General features: G+C 39.1%; 1 protein-coding gene across 1 annotated transcript; it reads left to right on the top strand.

Annotated features, from left to right (window-relative positions):
* FMO2 (flavin containing dimethylaniline monoxygenase 2) lies at nt 1-26909 on the top strand (the record flags this gene model as incomplete). Its single annotated transcript, XM_084248458.1, has 8 exons — nt 1-132; nt 12053-12241; nt 14978-15140; nt 17259-17401; nt 19321-19520; nt 21317-21672; nt 24198-24270; nt 26558-26909. 8 exons carry the CDS (start codon nt 1-3, stop codon nt 26907-26909), a joined length of 1608 nt encoding a protein of 535 aa, XP_084104584.1.

Here is a 26909-nt window from a genome sequence, read left to right as displayed (position 1 = left end):
ATGACAAAGAAGGTGGCCGTGATTGGAGCTGGGGTCAGTGGCCTGATCTCTCTGAAGTGCTCTGTGGATGAGGGCCTGGAGCCCACTTGCTTTGAGAGAACTGAAGACATTGGAGGGCTGTGGAGGTTCAAAGTAAGTGAGATTTTCTCTCTTGATCAGGTTGTGCTGCTACTGCAGGGTGAATCATAGCTAGTGGCAGACCAGATTGAGGGATTTTCTAAGCGATTTTGATAAGAATTATTCCAAGTCACTACACAGAAACTGAAGAAATAAAATAAGCTGGCTGGCCTCTCTTCCAGGTAGCAAGCCCCAGCATGTAAAGGATCTTCTCTTGTGGGTCTGGCAACTGTCCTGAAGCCCATTTTTGCCATTGTCAAAATGGCAATACTGTTAATATTAGAAAACATTTTACAAAACAGAAATGATGGAGATCCTTTTCAAGAAAATACTTCTACCCAATCATTTGAGCAGATGCTTTTAGGCTCCTACTGTTACTGTACTTTTTTCTCTGACGAACTATGCTTGTGTTCTTTACTGATGATACTCTAGTAGGACTGCTAGGAAACTCTTTAAATATATTATTAAATATATTCTACTCATTAAGTTCATTGTATTAGCCAAACCCAAATATTGATAATGCTAACTGTCCTTCAGAATATGTGTCAAAATTAAAAAGATACATGATTAGATAACTGTAAAGAGTTATAATTATTCCTCTCCACACTCTTTTGCATATGTAGTAGCCTGTCACCTTCTAGGTATGAGATCTTGGGTAAGTGATTTATATCTTGGTGTCTCATTTTTCTCAGTTGTGAGTAGAGATAACATTAGAAAAAAAGTAATTATCTCATAGAACTGTCTAAAAGATTGAGGGACATAATTCATGTAAGAAACTTGTAACTGAGTATAATAAACATTAGCCATATTTTATGCCACTAAAAAATAAAATTAAAAAAAAATGTTAACCATAATGATTATACTTGTATTTTAATGATGAGCAAACAGAAACAGAGAAGTTAAGTGACGTGCTTGCGGTCACTCAGTTGGAGGGCTTGGTCTTCAAACCTGGACCTACATGATTCCTGAGCTGTTAAACCCCTATTTATAATCATGCCCTACTTTGTATTCTTGTTCAAAAAGGTTAAACAAAGTTTTGACTCAGAAATCAAAAGCAATATCTTTAGGATAAGTATCAGGTATACCTAAGTGAAGGATTAAAGGAGGTGGGGCTGCTCCAGACAGGGGCAAGTGCACGGAAAGTAGACTCTTCACATCAGCAGAGACCAGCTGAAGGGCTTTCCCTACAAGCTGACCGATTAGGGGGATGACAAGCTTGCCAACACATGTGCTTGGCAAGTTTAAACTGAATCTCATGCCAAAAAGAATTTTTTTTTAATATTGGGTTTCTCAAATGTATATGACTAAGACACACCTAAAGAGCTTCTTGGGGCCTCCCTGGTGGCGCAGCGGTTGAGTGCTGGGTTGCGATGCTGCCGGCAGCCTCTGCAGCGCTGGTTCGATCCCAGCCACTGGGTGAAGGTCCCACATGACACGCAGACCTCTCCTGCCGCCCGCTGCTCCCCTCAGCAGTGTATTTCGTCAGTCTGTCTGTTCTGCTCCCTGCTCTGGCTCCAGTGAGCGAAACTGTACCCAGTGCTTGTATAAATAAATAAATAAATCTTTAAAAAAAAAAGCTTCTTAAAGGTACTGATTCTAGAGCACCAACCTAGACTTACTGAATCAAAATATTCTGAGAAGAATCTATTTTTAACAAGAATCCCAAATTATCTTATGATGAAGCAAACATTGCACAAATACTAAATATTTTAAAATTTGATTCAATTATCTAAGCACAATTAGGGTTAATGATGGAAATGTTGATCCTTACATGAAACAGATAACTTTGCAGAGAAGAAACTGGAAAACAGGTTGAATCATGTTCCTTTCTAACTAACAACTCACTATTAGCATCATTTTAGATTTTCTTGAAATACGATATATAAAGATGATATTTAAAAGAGTCATTCCTCTCTACCAGACATGTATCATTTTTGCCCACTTTAGATTCACCTAGAGAGTCCATTTGCCACCCATCCCACTGCCCCTGGTAGATTTTTTTAACATAAGGGAGAAATACAACAAATTACAACAAATTTCTATTTAATAATAAATTTAGTTTTTTTTTTAAATTTCATTACTTGCTTTGGAATTTAATAACAGAAGCCAGCTCTCTTACTTGATTATTGTTAATTTGGGAGCAGAAAGGTGAACGTTATTATGAGTGGTCTGTCAAAATCAAAGTGGAATGAATTCCAGGAAGGTACTTCTTACCCCAAAATATTTCTCTTGCAATCATTCCCAGTGTCTAAAATTCCAGATTTAACAATATGTTCGCACGGGTTACAAAAGTTAGATTAAAATCTGGATCAATTAAGTCTTATTAGATATAAAATGACTACATGTATAATTTCCTAGAATAACATCACAGTTCAAACCTCCCCTTAAACCATATCCAATAGATAAATGTAAACAATTCTCTCTACTCAAAGACAAAGAATCTCCCTGAACAATAAAATGCATAATAAGCAAAATGTTACAAAATATTACCACTTGCCAAAGAGGCCATGGGAGGGTCTTGATTACCAGAAGAAAAGATATACAAAGGGTGGAGGGGTTGCTGAGAGGATGAAGGGAATTTCCACTCTCAATCCCAGGAAGCTGCCTCTTCACAACTCTGCCATTCAGAATCAATTTTTAAAGCAGAACATTCTTTAATTCTAAATTTACATACAATCCTCCTAAGATCACTTAACGCATTTACTATGACAAAATTTAAGAATCCTTGTCCTATGCCAAGCTCATATGGTACTGAATTCTTCCTGAAGGTTCTCCAGTACCCCCTAGTGGCAGCTTTGGAAGCTATGATGGGTGGGAAATTAGCATTTTTAGCACTTTTCCAGCAATGAGGAGTACTTGCCTGGCATCATCTCTTTTTCTTCACAAAACTAGAAAAGAAGTATTGTGATAAATACTCGTTTACATCTGAAGAGGAAACTGAGGTGCTTGGCACTACTTTAGAGAGTGAGTCAGACACAATTACCACCCTCAAATTTAAAACAGGGGCAGGAAGAGCACAAGACACTATGGTGATGGTTCACTAGTGACTTGGCGGTGGGAATTTTACAGAGACTACAGCTGAGAGGAGAATCAAACATTGTACAAAAATGAACAATGATGTATATATGTGTGTATGCATATATACATAATGTGTATATATAATACGTATGTATGTATGTATGTATATATAATATATATATTTTTAAAAAACAGCTACCACCCTCAGACAATTTATAGCAATTGGTCTGATAATGGTCCACTGATTTGTGCTACACTTGTTCTGAAACCTACACCTACCAAAAACACTTGATGTCATCTTAATTATACAATTATTCTCCTATGATTATCTCATTTTATAGTCACAATATTCCTGTACATTTTTTATGATTAATTCCAACATAGAGGTGAGAAAGCCAAGATTAAGAAAGCCCATAGTGATTAATAAGGGGTAAGTGACCAGTCTTGGAATCTGCAATACAGAAATTAAACCTACACAGGTTTTCCACCATGCTTCACCTCATATAACTGTAATGATATATGATGAATTTGGGATCAATCAAAGGATCCCTGGATCTTTTTCATTTGAAACATTAGTAATCCAGCTCACTATTGTCCTTATCCTTGTAAAACTGATGACTTTTAATCCTACTTATAGGAATTTATATTTGTGCATACTAAATATTATTTAGTTGGTTTTATCTTTGGTCAGGAATGTATTTGAAATTTCAAACCTCTATCAAGTTTGCTGTGCCTCCCTACTATGGGTATATGCAAATTTGATCATTGATTAAAATGTTGACAATAGGAAGATTAAAGTGTGAAGCAGGCACCTGGTATTATTATCAAATGGGACTTCCCAAGTGGTGTTGTCTCCACATTGACCTAAACATGTACTCCTATTTTTCTATACCTCACAGCCTGTCTTTGAATTAACTGGCATGTTCTTTAAAACAGCACATTGTTCACTGAAATGTTGACATTATACAGAACTAGTTTAGAACAAACAAACATTTCCTTTCCAGAAGAGATAACTGACTTACCCCTGTTTTAGTTTCAGAAATTCTCTTTGATAAAATTATACAGAGAATCTATCATAGCATAATTCAACATAACTTAGGTTTTTGCACTCTGTTGTCCCTGTAATGGAAACAAATTTAACAAGTTAGATATTTGTAACTTTACAAGCAACCAAATATAAAATATATAGTCATTAAGCCTCTTTGCCAACAGTTTAAGACATGCTTGTTTCATTTTCCATAATGCTTTAAAAAAGAAAAGTAATGCTTGCATGTACGGAAGAGGATAAAGTATATAGCATGCTATTAGCTATTAGCAAAACCTGCTGCTGATTTTCATCATGCTACCGAATGTCCCTTTTAGTATCATTAAACCCTATTTGCAGTGATAGAAAAAATGCTTTTATTATAGAATATTACATATTCTTTCATTCACTCACCAAACATATTAATGGTTGTTTACTATCCACCAGGCCTAGTTGCAAAAAATATAGAAATGCATAGTCCATGCTGTCAAAGTCTATGCATAGTTCAAAGAGGCAAATACTCCCTGCCAGAGAGCATTTTTAAAAGGGCCAATACACTAAGTGTTACGGAAATCACAGGATCTCATTTAGCAGAGAACAGGGAGGACTTCCTAGAGGATGTGATGCTTTCATTTGTTTTGACAAGTAGAGATTAGACATGTGAATATGGACAGTGTTATGGCACAACAAATGACATGTGCAGAAGTATGGGAGTTTAAGAAGCCTGATGCTTTTATAGAACAGAAAGTCCTGTAATATGGTGTGAATGAAGGATGCAGGTGGATGAGTGCTACCTAGTAAGGTTTGAGGCAATAACCAGAGTCCCATCATGAGGAACTTCTCCCATGCCAGTGAATGTGACTTTTACCCTGAAGGCAGGTGAAGAAAGTAGCTGAATTATATTGTGAGGGATGGAATTAGACTTATAGTAGTGAACAAAATGTAGTATATATGGATGTTGATTTCTAATAACATCTCTGAAACCTATGTAATGTCATTAGCTAATGTTACTTCAATTAAAAACATTTAATTAAAAAAAGAAAGAAAGTAGGCAAACTCTGAGTCAGGGATTTTACTAGGGAGCTCTGCTAGTGATAAAGGCCAGAAACCTAGAGAGGTACCAAATGGAAAGATGCCAGAATCTAGCAACTCCTTGACAAAGATGGTGGCTCCCATGTTCATCCTGCATAGAACCAACTAGAAAGCACTCTTGAAATATAGATGTCTGTACCTAAATCAGACCTACTTAGACTTTATATTTTTTAGAAGTTCCCTCCAAATTCTTCTAATGCAACTAATAAGAAAATAAGAAATTTCAATCATTTATTTCAAGTAATGGAACATAGTTATAAAGTCTGCCTGAAAGAATGAAAATATAGTATGATAGAAAATATTTAAAGAAAAACAACTTTTTTTAATTTCTAACTGCTCAGACTAACTAGGCATGAGAACAAAATATTGATTAGTGGAGGTTAAAATAGTGAAGTGTCATGATGAAAAAGATTAATTGTATAAGATCTTATAATTTACATTTGTAATAAGGATATTATTTTTGCTTTATAAGCTTGTTCTCTCAAATAGATTGAATTTTGCTTTATAATCTTCCATTAACTTAGTTTTATATCTTTTTTATTTTTATAGAATCAAAGATAAACTGCAGTCTAGCACCTGATCAAAAGATCATAAATTCTAAAAATCTGTCTGAACTTTGTTTTATAAGTCTTCTCACACTCAGAAATTTCTATATATTATCAAGATACTCCATTATATGATGATTTATCTTAAATAGTGGATTGTAGCAAGTTCTATCCACTAAGAAATTCAGATTATCTATATTTGTGTTTAATATATATTTTTTAGGCAGTGCTTGCATTTTAAATAAATATGTGAGTTGATTTCATCTGTTTTGAAAACTATTTCCTTGCCCTGTTTTGGTTGAGAGTAAAGTCCCTCATCTCTTCCTGTCTCCACTTTCATATCCCCAAAGCCCAAATGTGTTTTAATTTGATGTAATAATAAACTCCAGGAAGGCAGAAATTGTGTGTCCTGTTTGCATCTTATTCCTAACCTCAGGGTCTAGGCAAGAGAGATGGTTGATAGACAGTTGATATATATTTGCTTATTAAATCAATAAGAATCATCTTCTTTTGATAACTTCAGGCAAACTCAACTAGTTTTATCCAGATTTGTCTACATATATAGACATCTACCTCAGACAACATAGAAAGAAATGTCTACAAAGTTCTGTTGTTTTAACTGCTGACCACTGATCAATTCAACAATAAAGATTATTACTTGAAATTCAGAAAAAGAATAATGATGTTACCAACAACTGATGACAAAATTTGTAACTAAAACCCTAAAAGGAGAGTCTTGATTGGCTCTGAAATTACTGTGAGGCTCAGACATAAGAACCAGTTTTGCTATTCACCCAAAAGTCTCCTTAAAATTAACCTGACAGAGAAGTCAACCACATTTTATTTTATTTTTTTTTAATAATAAATTTTATTTTTATATTCCCCCATACAATTGCAAACGCCCCATTCTGACCCCAATCCTTCTCCTCCCGCCCCCCACCCCCCAAAAAGTGTCTCTGGTTCATAGTTTTTTGTTGATTTTGATTTTCACTTTCTTATATTCATTTTCCTGGTCCCTTATTTAAGTTTTCTAGATTCCTGCTATGAGTGAGACCATCCGGTATTTTTCTTTTTCTTTTTGGCTTATTTCGCTGAGCATGATCCCTTCCAGCGCCATCCATGTTGCTGCAAACTGCATGTGTTTATCTTTTTTGAATGCTGAGTAATATTCCATGGTATATATGTACCACATCTTCTTGATCCAGTCATCTATTTTTGGGCATTTGGGTTGTTTCCAAAGCTTAGCTATTGTAAACAGTGCTGCTATAAACATAGGGGTGCAGGTGCTCTTTGGAATTGATGTTTCTGTGTCCTTTGGGTAAATACCTAGGAGTGGAATTGCTGGATCATATGGAAGCTCTATGTTTAGTAGGTCCAGAAATCTCCACACAGCTCTCCATAGTGTCAACCACATTTTAAAGACAATTTACCGGCACTTGAAAAAAACTAATATGTTGGCTATAGTATAAATCAACCTGAGTTTAGTTATTCAGAACAATGACTGGCTTAGTAAGATGAACTCTGGTGGATTGTAATCGTGGTAATAGAGGCAGACATTTATTTACAGCCAGGCATTGTGCTAAATGCTTTATCTAATGTTGTTAAAACCTGATAACATAGTCTTCCTGGTGGTGCAAGGAGTTAAGTCCCAGCACTATGGGGCTATCCGCAGCCCAGCCAGGGAGCTGACCGACATGGCGCAGCAGACTTCTCCTGCCTGCCTGCTGCTCCCCTCAGCAGCGTATTTCTGTATATCTGCCTGTGCTGCTCCCCACTCTGTCTCTAGTGAATCCTTTCACTCCCTGCACCTCTGGTCTATACCCCAGTTCTTGTATGCATAAATAAATAAATATTTAAAAAAGTTTAAAAAAACTTGATAACAATTGCTTGCTGCTGGAATTATTAATGAACCCCAATTTACAGAAGATATGAAGAAACTGGCTTATGTGATTTGTCCACGGTTATAAAGTCAGTATATGTGGTAGAATTAGAATCTCAACCTAGTCTGACTCTGGAGTTTTCATATTTAATTCTACTCTGTACTACTCATAAAATTATATCATCTTGGGGAAAAAATAGTATTTCTCTGTTTCGTGAAATATTTCACATTTTAAGAACTTGGTTGGATAAGAAACTCAGACATTCAGTTTTGCCAAGGACATTGTGTTCAATCATTCTGAAACATCCAGAAATAGTTTACATATCAGTTTTACTCTAACATTATGTAATTTGAAGCTAGTATTTGAAAATAAAAATAACATAGTTTATTCATCAGAGTTCAGATCATTGTATCCTTCTGCATAAGACAAAAGCCACTTCATATTCTAACACAACGCATTCTCTACTTACATAAAGCTAACAATAGCACCACCTCAAATTCATCATTAGAAAGCTGGCTTGCATATGCCAATCATACTAGCTTTTACCAAGTCATTTGAAACGATAGCGAAGTTACTGTATGAGCCTTGATTCTGTACTAGAACAGTTAAATTGAGCAACAGTTTAATGAGCAATTTAGCTCATTAAAAACAGCATTGAGGGCCTCCCCTGGTGGCGCAGCGGTTGAGCACTGGGCTGCAAAGCTGCCCGCAGTCTCTGCAGCGCCAGTTCGATCCCCCACCGCCAGGCGAGGGTCCCACATGGCGCGCAGACCTCTCCTGCCACCCGCTGCTCCCCTCAGCAGTGTACTTCAGTCCTTCTGCCTGTTCTGTTCCCTGCTCTGGCTCTGGTGAATTCTCTCACCCTCCCATGCTTCTGACTGTACCCAGTGCTTGTATAAATAAATAAATAAATCTTAAAGAAAAAAAAAAGAAAAAACAGCATTTGACTCCTGGCATGAGTGGAAGAAAGAGGAGTGGGAAGAAAGGAGGGCTGGATAAGTCGATGTGTGGGTGAATGAAAAAGAAAGAGAAGGAATGTGCATTGAAGAAAGAGAATCTTTACAACTTAGACCAATTTAGCAAGGATTCTATATATTGCTCTTAAATAACTTGATCTGAGAATATACATCATTTTAGCTTTGATGACTCACAATGGTATTGATAATCTCTGCAATGAGGACACAGACAGACCAACAGATATTAAGGGCTTTGCTAATAAAAGAGACAAGCTCCAAATTTACTCCTTTTAATTATTTGAAATCAAATATAGCCTCTTGTACAGAAAACTCATGTGATAATGAGTGTGTCCTATCAGCTATTTTGGAGTCAGAGCAGCTACCCAAGAAGTCTTTTTCACACTGCAATGAACAGTGGACTGTAACTGATAGTTTTGCTGAAGCCTAAAGCTTCCTCAATAATCATGGACAACTGACACTAATATTGATCTCTAAAACATCCCCATGTCATTGATGAGGGGACTGAAACTCAAGGGCACTGACTGCTCCAGACCAACATTTTTTTTTATAATTCTTTTTTACATCTTTTTTCATCTTTGCACAATGTATGCATTTTCATTTGGGTTATATTCCCCATACAATTTCACTCCCCCACCTTATTTTGACTCTAGTCCTTCCTTTCCCCACTCCTCGCTTCCCCACAACCCCCGTAGTGTGTCTGTGGTTTATAGTTGCTTGTTGATTTTGATTTTTACTTTGTATTGATTAGTCTTTTTCCTGGTCTCTTATTTAGGTTTTCTAAATTCCTGCTATGAGTGAGACCATCCGGTATTTTTCTTTTTCTTTCTGACTTATTTCGCTGAGCATGATCCCTTCTAGCTCCATCCATGTTGCTGCAAACAGCATGTGTTTATCTTTTTTGATTGCTGAGTAATATTCCATTGTGTATATATGTACCACATCTTCTTGATCCAGTCATCTATTTTTGGGCATTTGGGTTGCTTCCATAGCTTAGCTATTGTAAATAGTGCTGCTATAAACATGGGGGTGCAGGTGCCCTTTGGAATTACTGTTTCTGTGTCATTTGAGTAAATACCTAGGAGTGGAATTGCTGGATCATATGGAAGCTCTATGTTTAGTAGGTCCAGAAATCTCCACACAGCTCTCCATAGTGGTTGGACCAGTTTGCACTCCCACCAACAGTGCAGGAGAGTTCCATTTTCTCCACACCCTCGCCAACATGTGTTGTTGCTAGTTTTTTTAATATGTGCCATTCTCACTGGTGTGAGATGGTATCTCATGGTAGTTTTGATTTGCATTTCCCTGATTACAAGTGATGTTGAACATTTTTTCATATGCCTGTTGGCCATTTGCATTTCCTCTTCAGAGAAGTTTCTTTTTAGCTCTTCTGCCCATTTTTTGACTGGATTATTTTCTTTGTTTTTGTTGAATTTCATCAGCTCTTTGCAGATTTTTGTGATCAGTCCTTTATCATTAGTGTTGTGTGCAAAAATGTTCTCCCAGTCGGTGGGGTTTCTCTTTGTTTTGGTTATTGTCTCTTTTGCTGTGCAGAAGCTCTTTAATTTGATGTAGTCCCAGCTGTTTATCTTTGCCTTCACTATCACTGCTTTGGGTGATGTGTCTGTAAAGATGTCTGTGAGGTGCATGTTATGTAGTGTTTTGCCTATATTTTCTTCTATGTATTTTATGGTTTCAGGTCTTATGTCTAGTTCTTTAATCCATTTTGAGTTGTTTTTTGTGCATGGTGTGAGGTAGTGGTCAAGCTTCATTCTTTTGCATGTAGCAACCCAGTTTTCCCAGCACCATTTATTGAACAAACGTTCTTTGCTCCAGTGCAAATTCTTTGCTCCTTTGTCAAATATTAGTTGGCCATAAATCTGTGGGTTTATCTGGATTTTCTATTCAATTCCATTGGTCTGTGTGTCTGTTCTTGTTCCAATACCATGCAGTTTTGGTGATTATGGCTTTGTACCAACATTTTTTTTTTTTAATATTTATTTATTTATTTATTTTTACAAGCACTGGGTACAGTCAGAAGCATGGGAGGTTGAGAGAATTCACCAGAGCCAGAGCGGGGAACAGAACAGGCAGACTGACAAAGTACACTGCTGAGGGGAGCAGCAGGTGGCAGGAGAGGTCTGCACACCATGTGGGACCCTCACCCAGCGGCTGGGGATCAAACCAGCGCTGCAGAAGCTGCGGGCAGCTTCAAAACCCAGCGCTCAACCGCTGTGCCACTGGAGAGGCCCATCCAGACCAACATTTTGAAAGAAATGGGTTCAAACCTATGTCTACCTCCAAACACAGATTCATTCTGCTAATAAAGTTCTCTCTTTCAGTGTTGCCAAAAATCTAAGGAATCTTGATCTAAATATTTATCAGGAAAGCAATGATTTTATTTGACTAATGACAAGAAAGGATCATACCCTGTTGATTTATTGTGGTGGTGGGATTAATGTTGAATATTTACTTACTATTCTGCTGGAGTGATTATAGTGCAGTTTATGTAAGGTTAAGCAATAAATTTCAACAAATGACTGAGTTCCTACAACTTCTCCATTTCCTTACATCCCACCCTAATAATAAGTCTTAATAGCAACTACTATTTGCCTGGATAATGCCTGAGTTTCTGCACATCCAGAAACAGTTGTTGAGGAGTTTTTGGATAGCATTATTTAAATTTTCTTATAAACACCTCTTTGGTGGTATGCTGACCTCAGGAATTTTGAATCACCACACTTTAACATAGAGGATAGTATCATAATACAGTATGCTACTATTAGAGGAAATTATAAAGTCTATAAACTACTAGAAGAAATTATAAACTCAGTCATCACATGCTCAGAGTCAAGTTTAAGATTTGACTGGTGTTAATGTTGTTCACCTTGTTCACATGAGGAAAGTTGATTTGCATAAGTCATAAAGTGAAGGTATGGGATTTAAATCAAGATGAGAAAACTCCCTGCCCCCAGAAGTGCTTATTTTAATTGAAATTCTTTATTTTGTTCTCTGACCAGCATTCTGGTGTTTACTAGTCCCTAAAGAGGTAGAGGTGGCATAACCTCCCCAGAGAGAACTTCAGAATGGGTATCATTGTCAATGACCAACATTGAATCCTAATGTTGGATGCTAAATATCCTGCAAAAAAAGGATTATCCTACTGTCAGGGTGACCAATGACAATGTCCCTCTGGTGAACAACACTGGAGGACCCCAACTAAGCCCTATCAGATAAGGTGATGGGGTATATAAACCTTATCACCCTAACATTTCAGCCACACTACAGCAATGATAGAGGATCATATCACCTCACCCAGGGGTTAGATTTGGAAAAAGATTTGACAACCATGGGATTTTATTTTTAAACACATGATTATCATTCTTGTCTTTGGTCCTTTAGGAAAATGTTGAAGATGGCCGAGCAAGTATCTATCAGTCTGTCATCACTAATACCAGCAAAGAAATGTCCTGTTTCAGTGACTTTCCAATGCCTGAAGATTTTCCAAACTTCCTACATAATTCTAAACTCCTGGAATATTTCAGGATTTTTGCCAAAAAGTTTGATCTTCTAAAGTACATTCAATTCCAGGTATTGTATTGAGGCAGGGCAAAGGGGTGGAGGATTTTTTTTTTTTTCATTTGAGTTCAGCTCACATTTAAATAAAGAAGATACTGTGGTATAAAGTAGATTGTGAATAAAACAAAATATTCCAATCTAATTATTTGTGGAAAAATAGAGCATGAAAGAAAACTCCAAAAGTTTTATCATTACCTCTGATATTATGGATGGTATATATTAACAGAACAGTAAAGTTGTTTGCTAAAATCAAAGATTTGAATTGTGATGATATTTATGGTGAAATTACAGTTGAAGCTGATATTTGTAAGTATAGTAAAAACTATAAATATAGCTCTCCTATAGATACAGCTAATATCTATAACTACTGTAGACTCCAAGCCTCATATCCCTTAAAAGGATATATGAAAAAAATTAGACTGTTATTTTATTTTCTTACCTGCTCTGTAGAAATTGAATTTCTTTTTTTAATATGCTAAATAAACTCAAGGCACTCCATCCCAGAAGTCTGTGGAAACTATTTTTGCTAATTATGTTTTTTTTTCAGGATGTTCTCTAGCAACACAAAGACAGCCAGGTCATTTTGAAATACAATTAGAACTACTGTTCTTGTGCTTCCTCAAAAACAATAAATCGACAAGATGAAAATAACATTCTCATGATGTGTTGAATTTTTACCAATAACCTACAACCTAAGAACAAATAATTATACTTAGGAAGTAAACCTATATTGTATCTCTGAATAAATAAACATCAGTGAAGCTCATTATTTAACATATATCATTTCCTGATTTAGTTTTTAATTTTGGATGTTTCTTTTTAGTTTGGATATAATTTTAGTTTATTTGTATTATTTTAATATATCATTGATGTGGGTATAAATCAATATTTATAAATACTATTATTTATTCAGTTTCATCTAAGTAGATTTTCTCCAACACCTGGTAGATCTATCAGGTAAATGACAGCTTCTTTATACCAGAAACATTTATAGTCTTTGACCACTTAGCTAACAATCCATTTAATAGCTATGTTTCCTTATTATGATGTGTGATTTAAATTATCTGTTCATTTAAATATCATGGCCAAGTTGCAAGGAACTTGGAAGGAACAATACTATATATGATTCAGAGGCATAAAATCACACCTTTCAGATATGTGTGACCACACCACACTCACCACCAAGTCACCCACAGTCCTTCACCATAATCCACTGGGTCCCCTCCCATTTACTCTCCCTCTCTAGTAGCCTGAATTCAACAGTTGGATTTTTGGGGTTTGTTATCAGTTTGGTCTTGTCTGACCTTTTGTTTTGTTTCTCTATATTCCACATCTAAGTGACACATTCCAGTATTTTTCTTTTTCCTTCTGACTTATTTCTCTTAACATTACCCACTCCACTTACATCCATATTGTTGTGTATGGTAAGAGTTTATCCTTTTTTAATATCTGAATAGTATCCATTGTGTATATATGCCACCTACTACTAATTCACTCATGCCCTTGGGCACTTAGGCTGTTTCCATAACTTGGCTATTGTAAAGAGTGCTGCAATGAACCTAGGAATGCATCTATCCCTCCAAACTGGTGTTGAAATTCAGGTTGATACCTAGAAATGGAATTGCTGAATTTTATGGTTGACCTGTTTAATTTTTAGAGAAACCACCATGCTATTTTCCATAGGGACTTCAAACCATATTTTGTGTAGTAAGAGTTCACACTACTTACACTAATATATAACTGAACTACACATCTGAAAAGCATGTTTAAGGAACTCAAATACTTACAAACAAGTGGCACACCATTCAGAGGAATGGTAGAAAAGCTTTGCTTTTATTTGATTTTGTTGCTTAAATATATTAGACACCCATCTCTATGTATACTTTTAAAAATTAAAAGGACTCCAGACAGTAAACCACACACATTTTTTACAAATCAGTGAACCAATAAATTATTGCATCCAAATAATATCATGAACTGTATTGCTAACATGATTTCTCTGTATTCAAAATAATAAATACTGGGGACTCCCTGGTGGCATGAGAGGTTAATTCTCAGCACTATGAAGCTATCAGTAGCCACTGCAGCACTTGTTTGATCCCCAGTAGGGAGCTAATCCACATGGTGCAGCAGACCTCTCCCGTCTCACCCACTGCTCCTCTCAGCAGTATATTTCAATCAGTCCACCTGTTCTGCTCCCCACTCTGCCTCTGGTGAATCCTCTCACCACCACCCCACCCCCCAGCACCTCTAGCTTACACCCTAGCTCTTGTATGCATAAATAAATAAATCTTTTTATAAATAAAACCAAAATAATAAATACTAACCACTGCCCTTCATGGAGTGCTAAGAATGTACCAGGCACTGTACAAAGTTTTCCAGATGAAGTATCTTCTTTAATATAGTTTGCACAGGAGTGGACACAAAACATTCTTAGTAAACACTGATTGTATGATCGCTGGAGTGACTGACATGTGTTTGTATCCAGCCCAGACCTTGTCTTCTTTTCTTTGTCTCTCTCAGAGACCTTGTTCAGCTAACAGACTGGTTCCCACCAGATCTTTGGTAGCTGCCAAAGAAGAATGAGAGAGACGCACTTAGTAGTCTTTGCCTGAGATGGCTTGAAATGGATTCAAATGGAACCTAAATGGAGTCCTAAGTTGCATCTATCCACCCATTCCCAGGGTTGGATGCTACCCCGTTATGTCAAAGTAATGCTCAATACTGCCTTCTCTGTGTTTGTTCAAGACAACGGTCCTAAGGGTGAAAAAATGCCCGGATTTTGCATCTTCTGGCCAATGGGTGGTTGTTACCGAGAGCAACGGCAAGGAGCAGAGTGCCATCTTTGATGGGGTTATGGTTTGCAGTGGCCACCACATCCTCCCTCACATCCCATTGGAGTCATTTCCAGGTGAGGCCCAAAAGGATTCCAGCATTTCAAAGTAGGTGTCGAGATACTTTCCATGCAGTTTGAGATGGTAGGCAAAATGAACTGCTGCATCTGGACATAATATTAAGATCCAGATAGAGCCAGAAAGATGAGTCTCCCATGGCCTCCCCTGGTGGTGCAGGAGTTTAAGCACATCACTGTGAAGCTGTCCGCAGCCTTTGCAGCGCGGGTTCTATCCCGGCTGGCCCACCGGCGAGGGTCCCACATGGCGAGCAGAACTCCCCTGTCTCGCCCACTGCTCCCCTCAGCAGTGTATTTTATCAGTCTGCCTGTTCTGCTCCCCACTCTGTCTCTGGTGAATCCTCTCACCTGCCCTCAAATCTGGCCTATGGCCTATACCCAGATTCTTATATAAATAAATAAATAAATCTTTAAAAAAAAAAAAAGAAAAAGAAAAAGAAAGATGAGTCTCCCAATGCCATCTCCATTATACTGACCTCTCTGGCTCTTCATACACAGGGTTTTTGGCTAACCTCCTCTAGAGTCACTAAATCTTCCCCCCAGAATTACAGAGAATTTTCATCCAAATTGGTTATCTGGTGGAAAGTCCCTGTTATCCATGAGCTGACCTCAGTCTTTTTCCATCCTGCCACCACCTGTGACTTTATTGTGTCCATGGAGCTTTTCCACAGAGCCATACCTATGGACAGGGAAGAGTTCCTGGAAATAAGTGCTCCTACAAAATATCGATGGGGGTGAGTACATGCAAGGGAGGAAGGACGGCAATGAAATCCTACTGCTATATGTCCTGGTACCTCCCAAGTCCTTTTGTGAGAGAGTGTACTTCCTTTGCAAGGCCCTCAGGAAATTATCTAATGCAGTGGTTTCCAGTCCATGCCTCACTCTGGAAATACCTGTGGAGCTTCTACACCTGGTACCTCCAAAGAGTCAACTGATATTGAGTAGGAATTGAATAATTGTGCTGCTCAAGTGATTTTATTTTATTTTTTTTTACTTTTTTTTATATATAGAGGCATGTTTTATTTATTTATTTATTTGTTTATTTTTGTTTATACATGCACTGGGTACAGTCAGAAGCACGGGAGGGTGAGAGAATTCACCAGAGCCAGCGCGGGGAGCAGAGCAGGCAGAAGGACCAAAGTACACAGCTGAGGGGAGCAGCAGGCGGCAGGAGAGGTCTGCGCGCCATGTGGGACCCTCCTCCGTGGCCAGGGAGCAGCTGGGGATCAAACCTGCGCCGCAGAGACCGCGGGCAGCTTCGCAACCCAGCGCTCAACCACTGCGCCACTGGGGAGGCCCTCAAGTGATTTTAATATGAAGCCAGCATTGAAACCTATTGATCTAAAGCAATGGTTCTCAGACAGAATCACCTGGAGTGCCCCAACTTGCTAACATTTCTAATTCAGTCGGTCTAGCTTGAGACTGAGAATTTGCAATTCTAACAAGGCTCCAGGTGATGCTAGTCTGTTGTCTAAGGGATTACAATTTAAGAAATATGATCTAAAGTTTCTTTCAAGCAGCCCACCCTCAAAACAGATATTTAAAGTCATGTATTCCTGGAAAAGAAACAGAAAAGAGACTTGTCTTCAAAGAGGTTTTCCCAGTAAGTTCCCAGTAAGTTACTGTCTTACAGCATTGTGGAAACTATCTCTCAATTTCTATGTCCCTGGTTTTTATTTTAGTTTAGTTTTTGTTTGCTCTTGCAAAATAGAATAATAAATAGCATTCTAACTGTGGCAGAATTATAATAAAAGCATTTCATAATAAGTTTAAGAAACATTTAAATGTATGCTATATGATATTGAAGTATATGTACAATTCCAAATAGGATAATGGGTAGTCAGAAGCCAGCATCTATTCATGAAAACTATTTATTCTTTAATAAATATCTAAGCTGCACTTCTAAAATCAACTCCCTCGGTCCTGTACTATATGCTTAACCTACCATCTCTTATATGCTTTATACTTTGAGTTTGTCAATTGGTCTTACTAGTGTAACCCCTAAAAAGGAGAAAAGGCCAAACAAATGATTGACCCCAGAAAGGAAAAGCTGACAATGCAATTCTATTGAAATTAATTTAACATAGTTCCTGGGCTTCTATCTTCTTTCCCCTGAAGGTATTGAGAAGTTCAAAGGCCAGTATTTTCATAGTCGTCAATACAAGCATCCAGAGGGATTTGAGGGGAAACACATCCTGGTGATTGGAATAGGAAACTCTGCCTCAGATATTGCCGTCGAGCTGAGTAAGAAGGCTGCTCAGGTGGGATGTTCTCTACTGACCTTGTGCTATGGTGGAGAGGAAAGGGGAAGGCATTTCAGAAAATCCCAGCTATATCATCAACCTCCATTACTCATAATTGGTCTATCAGTTGGTTTGCTGGTTGGTGGGTTGGTTGGTTGGTTGGTTGACTGGGTGGTTGGTTGTTTTGGTTGGCTGATTGGTTGGTTGACTGGTTGGCTGGCTAGTTGGTTGACTGGTTGGTTGGTTGGCTGGTTGGCTGGTTGGTTGGATGGATGGTTAATCAGTGTGGTAGAATAAAAATCAGAAGTCAAGAAACCAGAGTTTACCTCCTGGCACAGCCACTAATGAGCAACATAACTAACAAGATATTTCACATCTCTTGAGTTATGGGTCCCTCATTTGTTTTAAATGAGATAGTAGGATTAGATGACTTTCAGCACTGAGGGTTGTTTCTACCCTGGGGACTTAATGAAAAGTTGACCTGCTCATATTTTGGGAGTGCCTTTTAGAAATTTAGTGGCTATTTGAATTTTGTTTGAAATGTAAATAATCCTCATTCACCCAAGGACCGTGAAAAATTAAATAGATAGAAAGATAAAATAGAGGCCCAGCCATAAAGATCATAGCTATTGAGGTGCTCTGTGGCCTTCTGACCATTGTCATCTTTGCACCTGCCCAGAAATGACACTGCTCAGCTTCCAAAAAGCCAAAAACTCTAAGATGTAGATAATGCTGACAGTGATAGTTGGGAATGATTGAAAATAAATCCTTCTTGAAGGACAGACCTAGGTAAAGATGGGAAAATAGCTAAGGGTCCTCTTCTGAAAGTATTGTTTCTCCATGGAGGCTGGACCCAGGATCCCTAACACACTTACACCAGCCTTCTCAGCCTACTAACTTCTGGATACACAACTTACCATAGCATGTCCACAAACATAAACTCCCCTAGTCTCACATATTGAGGCCTGGAAAGACCCAATAATAAAAGTGATAAACAAACATGTCTCCTAAGCAGGTTAATGAAAGGGTTACAATGTCAGTGTTACTAGTCAGCACCAACCTAGACACAAAGCAAGTCACTAACACCAGAAAGAGGTTTACTGGACCCAAGATGTCACACAACCATTTTTTACTTTTCATAGCTTGAAGATCTCAGTGTGTAGAATAAATGAGGAGGCAGAATCAAAAAGAGGCAACCCCAGCTATGTCTCTATTAATTGGGGAATAACTGTCAAGAATGAAAAGGAGAGGGTGAAAGAGAAATTGAAAGGAGCTGACTTACCTGCCATCCAAGTGAAGCCCTATACAAGGCCATTATGTGTTGTCAGGATTTGGATTTTGAAAAGATGCTCCAAAGATATCAATCTTGGGTCACAAGAGCCAGTTCCTTATATGGGCCTTGCCATGTAATAAATCTGTCTATGGTGTCAAAGTCACCACCATAGCTGCATTTGTGTGCCTTACAGCTCCTTAGATAATCTTTTAAACAGTGTCTCTTCAGTATCAATGAGATTAATAGTATATGTCATAATTATGAGAAAACCTTTTTAAGAGTTACATATGCAAGAGGTAGAACAAGGTGCATCTGGAAAGCCCAAAATAACAATCTAAACATACCTTACTCCTGAGTGTGCCCTGACCCTGTTAAAGGAAGTTCACATCCATAAGTATAAAGCAGGCTCTACCATAGTCCAAAAGCACTATTCAAGACACTACAGGTGCAGAGTCGTCCACAACTACCCCAACAAAAACCAAACCTCTGGCCCTTGGTTTGAAGTATTCATGTCAGTGAAACTCTCAGCCTAAATCCTCAGGTATATCACACCAGCTGGTGGATCTAGCCAAGACAGATGTCCCTCCTGAAGGGATGGTCAATGTAGATTGCTCCCTAAAAGGATGATGCCCTAATTTTAACTGCATTCCTTTTTTCTTATCAGGTGTCTATCAGCACCAAGCAGGGTTCCTGGGTCATGAGTCGTATCTCTGAAGACGGCTACCCCTGGGACATAATATTTCACACTCGTTTTAGCTCCATGCTCCGAAATGTCCTGCCACGAGCAGTTCTGAAATGGATGATGGAACAACAGATGAATCGGTGGTTCAACCACGAAAATTATGGCCTTGAGCCTCAAAACAAGTAGAGTTATTTTGATTTTTTTATGCTATGCTCAGTTTTAAGTAAGATTGTCAAGAGTAGCCTCCCTTTCCGAAGAATCATGTTGCTACCATGGTAGTTTAAGCTACAACCTATTAGTTTGGGTATCATATAGGTCATGGAATTTGCAGTCCAAATTTGTTCCGTATATCTTTTAAAAGTAAATACTTAAGGGCCTCCCTGGTGGTGCAAGGGGTTAAGACGCAACCTATAAAGCAATCTGCAGCCACTGCAGCATGACTTTGATCCCCCGGCCAACCAGGGAGCAACCCACATGGTGCAGCAGACCTCTCCTGACTTGCCCGCTGCTCCTCTCAGCAGTGTATTTTGGTCAATCTGCCTATTCTGTTCCCCACTCTGTCTCTGGTGAATCCTCTCGCTATCCACATCTCTGGCCTGTACCCTAGTTCTTATATATGCATAAATAAATAAATCTTTTAAAAATAATAAACAAAAAATAAAATAAATTCTTAAGACAATGAAGTCACAATGCTACCACCTCCTCCAGAAAACAGAACTGGGGTTATAGAGAGACCTTTCTAGTATAACAAGAGCTATTCAACATTGGAAAAGGCCACTTTAAGAGGCATGTGGTAGAAAACATGCCAAATTCTCATCCGATAATATGTGCTTGTGAACTATACACCATGAAGTTTCTTCCCATGAGGCTTTTGAGAACGTACTCAATGTCTCATAGTCAAAAACCAAATCTTTGTTGATCTCAGCATTACACATCGTTGAACTTATAAATACAGGCAAACACTATAGATGTTTATTTTTTTTTCTTTAGTTGGTAACAGTCTTCTTTCATTTAAAAAAAAAAGAACATTGGACTCTCAACAAATGCCATATAACTGCAATATTCTAAGGTCTGATGTGTATGGCATATATTGTCCTATTTTTTTTAACTGGTACTAAAATCCACAAAAGGAAATCTCAGAAACATGAACTGGCTTTGTTCCATTACCTATGTTGTCACAGAGACTGCATGAAATTTGGGATCAACAAATACACCCAAATTTAATTTTATACATTAATTTTCACACTGATTTTTTAAATTTATTTATGCATATAAGAACTGGGGTACAGGTCAGAGGTGCGGGAGGGCAAGAGGACTCACCAAAGACAGAACGGGAAGCAGAACAGGCAGGCGAACCAAAAAATCTGCTGAGGGGAGCAGTCGACGAGACAGAAGAGGGGAGCAGTGGGTGAGACAGATGCACATTTGGGCATCTCCCTGGCCGGCCGGGTATCAAACCCGCATTGCAGAGGCCGCAGACAGCTTCACAGCACTGCGCTCAACCCCCTGAGCCACCAGGGAGGCCCCACACTGATTTCTTAATAAGTTTCAAAATGAGTAGGAATTTAACAAATTTTCTCTTCTTTACTGATCATCAGATAGAGACTTAGTGGAACAGAAGATGGTTGAAGGTATAACATAAAACAATGGTCAAAACATCATTGGGATGTTTCCAAGCAATACTCAGGGACTGACCATGGGCACTGTCATTTTGTTTAAGCCCTTAGGGATGCCTTCTTTTTAAAATGTCTTTTACCCACATCACCCACATGTCTTCTCTTATTTGTTGAGGGCATAGATTTGTGACATGAGAATAAAGTCAGATAATAAGGCTTGAGATAGGCCAACTAGTCAAGTGAGAAATTGTATGGACATTTGAAAAATCTTTTAATTCTCAGAACCAATCCCATGAAATACCAAGAGACTTCTAGAATCCCCTTTCAGGGCTACTTCTGATGTTTTTTTCTGTGTGTTTCAGATACCTTATGAAAGAGCCTATACTAAATGATGATCTTCCCAGTCGTCTACTCTACGGAGCAATCCAAGTGAAACCGAGAGTGAAAGAGCTCACAGAAACATCTGCCATCTTTGAAGATGGAACAGTACAGAAAGACATTGATGTCATTGTCTTTGCAACAGGATATACATTCTCCTTTCCCTTCCTTGAAGATTCACTTGTGAAAGTGGAGAATAATATGGTCTCACTGTATAAATACATGTTCCCTCCTCAACTGGAGAAGTCAACCCTTGCATGCATTGGCCTCATCCAGCCCCTAGGTTCCATTTTTCCAACCGTGGAACTTCAAGCTCGTTGGGCGACAAGAGTTTTTAAAGGTAAGTAAATGGCTGATGTTTTCAAATCTCCTAGAGTTCTTCCCACAACAATTTTAGATAAGAAGGTTGCCAACCTTGGCTGCTTTCACTTTTTAACATCTTATAAAGTGAGTGGAGGATTGAGAAAATAACAAATAGTGACATGTGGTATAATAAACATCTGCAATCATTCCTTTAAAATATTAAAAAGTTTTGATTGGCATAAAGTCAAGTACATGTCATCCTTTCTTTGTATCATAAGAGAACAGTAAAGAAAAACATTTATGACTCTGGTACTACTCATATGATGTTTATAAATTCCTCAGAATGTGTGCAAATCAAGACCTAGGTCCCACTCCATACTTAATCCAAACTAACTCTTAATAACTAAGCATCTTGACCTCATAAATCCCTACAAAGTAATAATAAATATTGAAAGGTTTCTATCTAAGCATCTATCTAGCACTTTGTACTCCTCTGAGGATATAATCTTCCAGACTCCAGGATTTAATTCAGCTCAGTAAAAACACATTGCATACCTAGCCCCATGCTGGAACCTGGTGGGATAGAGTGAAATTTAAACCAATTTTAACATAAAAGGACAAATGCTTTGATAAAAGAATGCATGGAGTGTGTGGGAAATCGAGAAATGGTTCTTAGCAACAGAAGAGTGGGATAAAAGGAGGGCACATAGTCAAAGAAAGTTTCCTATATGGGTGGGTTTCTCAGGGGCAGAATCACTTAAGCCAAAGCACAGAGTCTTGCTAGATGTTGAGAATTATAAGCTACTTAACATTCCTACAACATGACATGTGAAACAGAGAGGGTGAGAGATCATTCTTGAAGAAGGAGCTAGGACACAGGAACTTGTAAAGTATGCTAAAGAGCTTGGAATAAAAAAAAAATTAGATCCAAAAAAATGCCCCTTCCAAATATGACTACACATAAAAATCATCTGGAGGACCCTTAGGGAACCTGAGTAAGAAAGCCTGACCTGAGGACCTAGAATCTTCATTTGTAGAAAGTTTTCAGTCCTAGGACCCAAGGAAGGATTCAAAGCAAGGAAGAGCTCTTACCAGATTTATATTTTTGATCCATTGTGTCAACACTTGTGTGGAAGATAGATTTGAAAGGAGAAAAGAGTGAAGCCTCAGAGACCAATAAGAAGGCCACTGCAACAGTTTATACCAAACTATGAATGGAACTGAGCCTACAGAGAGATAAAGGCCAGGATTTAAATCTGAGTGATAGGGTTGAAATAATCTGAGCATCATGATGTGGGGAAATTAGAGAAAGAAAGAGGAATCAAGAATAAGTTGTTGATCTCTGACCATGGAAAGTGGGTAGACAGCAGTATTGCGAATAGAGAAGGAAGAAGAAGGAAATCTGGACAGGAGGGCTTCAGTGATGAACTCAGGAAAATTCCTCCAAGGAATTCCACAATGTCCTGGGTTTCCCTCGGCAAGGCTTGGGAAGTCAACCTCTCCACGCAGACACACTCCCCCTAACCCCCACCTATTTTTTCCCCTCAGCAGCCACCAACCTTAGTTCTTGAACTCCCTGGGAATGTCCTGGGCCTGCATAGCTGATTGAAAGTGTCTGGATTTTTCTAGGAGCATTAATCAGTCTTTGTTTTATAGTAGTTTTCAAGGGACAGCATGAGTCCTGCCTCTCTAGTCCATGTTGTGTAATGAGCTCAGTTTTGGAATCCTTGAACTGAGATGTCTGATAACGAAATCTTTTTTTCTTTATTGAAGTAATATTGGTTTACAGCATTTATATGATTTAGAGGAATAGGTTCGCACCTTTTTAGACATTTGTCACCATACCACACTTACCATTAAAGCACCTGTAGTCTTTTACCACAGACCATTGGGCCACCTCTCCCTGTTGTTCCTACCTCCACCCTCTCTTCCCTTATAGCAGCTTCATTTCTTCATTTATATTTCTAGGGTTTGTTTTGGTTTAATTTTTCAGAACTTACCATTTTTCTACCTATCTGAAACTTATTGGACAGGGAACAGAATTATATACAAACCATAATTCTTACATGACTCTACCTTCTCCATCCCCACTACTCCATCTTAGTTTGCTCTACTCTGTCTCTCAACATCTCTTAACTGGTCTCACTGTCTTCAAACTCACCTGCCTGGAGCTTATTTTCTGAAACTCAGCATCTAGAGGAATCTTTCCAAGGCAAGACTGATCTTGTCAGCAACTGCAGAAAATCCTTTCATAGCTTACCATCACCTTCAGAATAAATCTCCAGTCACCTGGCATGCCTTCCCAGCTCCACAGGCTCACCTTCCTTTTCCAGTTCCTTCTCTTACTCCTCTGAACTCCATAGTTCATGCTGTAGCCTGTGCTTCAAGGACTTAATCATGCTAAAACTCAATGGGTGGGGTGCCCCTGGAGTTCAACAGTACTGTAGCCCTGAATTTTTAACACAGGTAAATGGTCAGAGTTTAGTCATAATAAAATTAACTCCTAGCTAAAGCAAAGATATTGACTAAAATCCACTACTCAACGAAGCTCTTATTTTCTAGGCTTGTGTACCTTGCCCTCAGAGAATACCATGATGTTGGACATTATCAAGAGGAGTGAAAACAGAATTGAACTGTAAGAATAGCTTTTACAAAACTTCTCGACATCTAGTATACTGATCTAACTACCTATAAGAGCCACCTAACTGCTTATAAAAAATGCAAATTCCTGGGTCACAACCCAGATTATGTGAATTAGAATCTCCAAATGAGAATAGAAATATGTGAGTTATGTTCTTCCTCAGTAATTCTTATGCATACTAATTTTAAGGCAACTACTTCAAGATAGAAACTTTACCAAAGCAGAACATTTTTCCTTGACATCACTTCATTTCAGTTTTGTTTTCTGACTGTGTTATAGTCCATATCTTCTCAAGCCACCCACACTCTCTGGTTAAAAAGGGCATAGTCTGGAGGCCATGGTGGTAACAGTAGTCTACATATCTCTGGAAAGTTAACAGAGGAATCTCTCATCAAATTACATTAGAAAGGGGGCCTCCCTGGTGGCACAGGGGTTAAGTCTCAGTGCTGTCAAACTGTCACAGCCACTGCAGCACTAGTTCCATCCCTGGCCAGGGAGCTAACCCACATGGCACAGCAGATTTCTCCTGTCTCACCGGCTGCTCCCCTCAGCAGTGTATTTCAGTAGAACCACCTGTTCTGCTCCCTACTCTGTCGCTGGTGAATCCTCTCATCCCCTGCACGTCTGGCCTATACCCCAGTTCTTACATGCATAAATAAAATAAATATTTTTTTAAATTACATTAGAGGGCCTCCCTGGTGGTGCAAGGGGTTAAGACTCAACCTATGAAGCTGTCCGCAGCCTCTGCATTATGAGTTCGATCCCTGACCAGCTAGGGAGCTATCCACATGGTGCAGCAGACCTCTCCTGACTCACCCACTGCTACCCTCAGCAGTGTACTTTGGTCGATCTGCCTGTTCTGTTCCCCACTCTGTCTCTGGTGGATCCTCTCACCCCCCCGTACCTCTGGCCTGTACCCCAGGTCATGTATGCATAAACAAATAAATCTTTTTTAAAAAATTACATTAGAAAGGGATTGGTGAGAAGTGAAGGTTCAGGATTTGTACTTTGCAATGCAGTGAAATGGGGCTCACTGGTGATCATGTACCCTTGGAGAATTCACTTGGCGGGGTTATCTCATGTTCAATTTCTAATTTACCTAACACTTACTGAGTATCTACTATCAGCCAGCTAGAGGGCCAGATACCTTAATAATTTTAACAGACAATTGGGCCTCCCCTGGTGGTGCAGCAGTTGAGCGCTGGGCTGCGAAGCTGCCCACAGCCTCTGCAGCGCCAGTTCGATCCCCGGTCACCGGCGAGGGTCCCACATGGCGTGACAGACCTCTCCTGCCACTCCCACTGCTCCCCTCAGCAGTGTATTTCATCAGCCTGCCTGTTCTGTTCCCTGCTCTGGCTCCGGTGAATTCTCTCACCCTCCAGCGCTTCTGACTGTACCCAGTGCCTTGTATAAATAAATAAATAAATCTTTTTTTAAAAAATAAAAATAATAATTTTAACAGACAAATAGTAAGCATCCTCTATGTAGGACACGGAGTGAGGCGCCCCTCTGTATTACCTTAAGAATATTTGTAGCAGGGCCGCCCCGGTGGCACAGCGGTTGAGCGCTGGGTTGCGAAGCTACCCGCAGCCTCTGCGGCGCTGGTTCGATCCCCGGCTGCTCCCCAGCCACCAGAGGAGGGTCCCACATGGCGCGCAGACCTCTCCTGCCGCCCGCTGCTCCCCTCAGCAGTGTACTTCGGTCCTTCTGCCTGCTCTGCTCCCTGCTCTGGCTCTGGTGAATTCTCTCACCCTCCCGCGCTTCTGACTGTACCCAGTGCATGTATAAACAAAACAAACAAACAAATAAATAAATAAACATGCCTCTAAAAAATATATATATATATTTGTAGCAATCCAGAAGAGTCTATACCTGCCTAGAGACTTGAAGCTGTCACTTAGTAAACATCAAGTAGTACTGATGGCTATGAATCTTGTCCATTCTTAAAACTTCCATGAATTCATGGCTATATATTTTTCAGTCTACTTTCAATCTGGGGGTGGGGGGGGAGAGGGACTCCTAATGAGGTAAATTGGCATTTTCCACGAAAGCTCCATTCAAAACTCATTCACTTATGCCTTCTTTTTCTTTTTTTCTTTCTTTTTTTTGGTGGGACCCTCACTGGCGGCCAGGGATCGAACCAGCACTGCAGAGGCTGCGGGCAGCCTCACAACCCAGCGCTCAGCCGCTGCGCCACCAGGGGAGGCCCTTATGCTTTCATTTTTTCAACACCTATTGAATGTCTGATCTGTAAACCTACCCATTTTACTTTTTCATGAAGGTTTGGAGAGAGCCAGAGCCAAATACTGCAGACCAATTACATCGACTACTTGGATGAGCTAGCCCTGGAGATAGGTGCGAAACCAGACCTCCTTTCACTCTTCTTACAAGATCCTACACTGGCTGTGAAACTCTATTTTGGACCCTGCAACTCCTATCAGTATCGCCTGGTTGGGCCAGGGCAATGGGAAGGAGCCAAGCGTGCCATCCTCACTCAAAAACAAAGGATACTGAAGCCTTTAAAAACAAGGGTTCTAAAAGCTCCATCAAATTCCCCAGTTTCCTTCCTGTTGAAAATCTTGGGGCTTCTTGCTGTGGTTGTGGCTTTTTTTTTCCAACTTCAGTGGTTCTAA

This window comes from Talpa europaea (genome assembly GCF_964194135.1).
Source record: "Talpa europaea genome assembly, chromosome: 12".
NCBI lineage: Eukaryota > Metazoa > Chordata > Mammalia > Eulipotyphla > Talpidae > Talpa > Talpa europaea.
The sequence above is the reverse complement of the archived record's forward strand: the minus strand, read 5'-3'. Positions and strand labels throughout refer to the sequence as shown.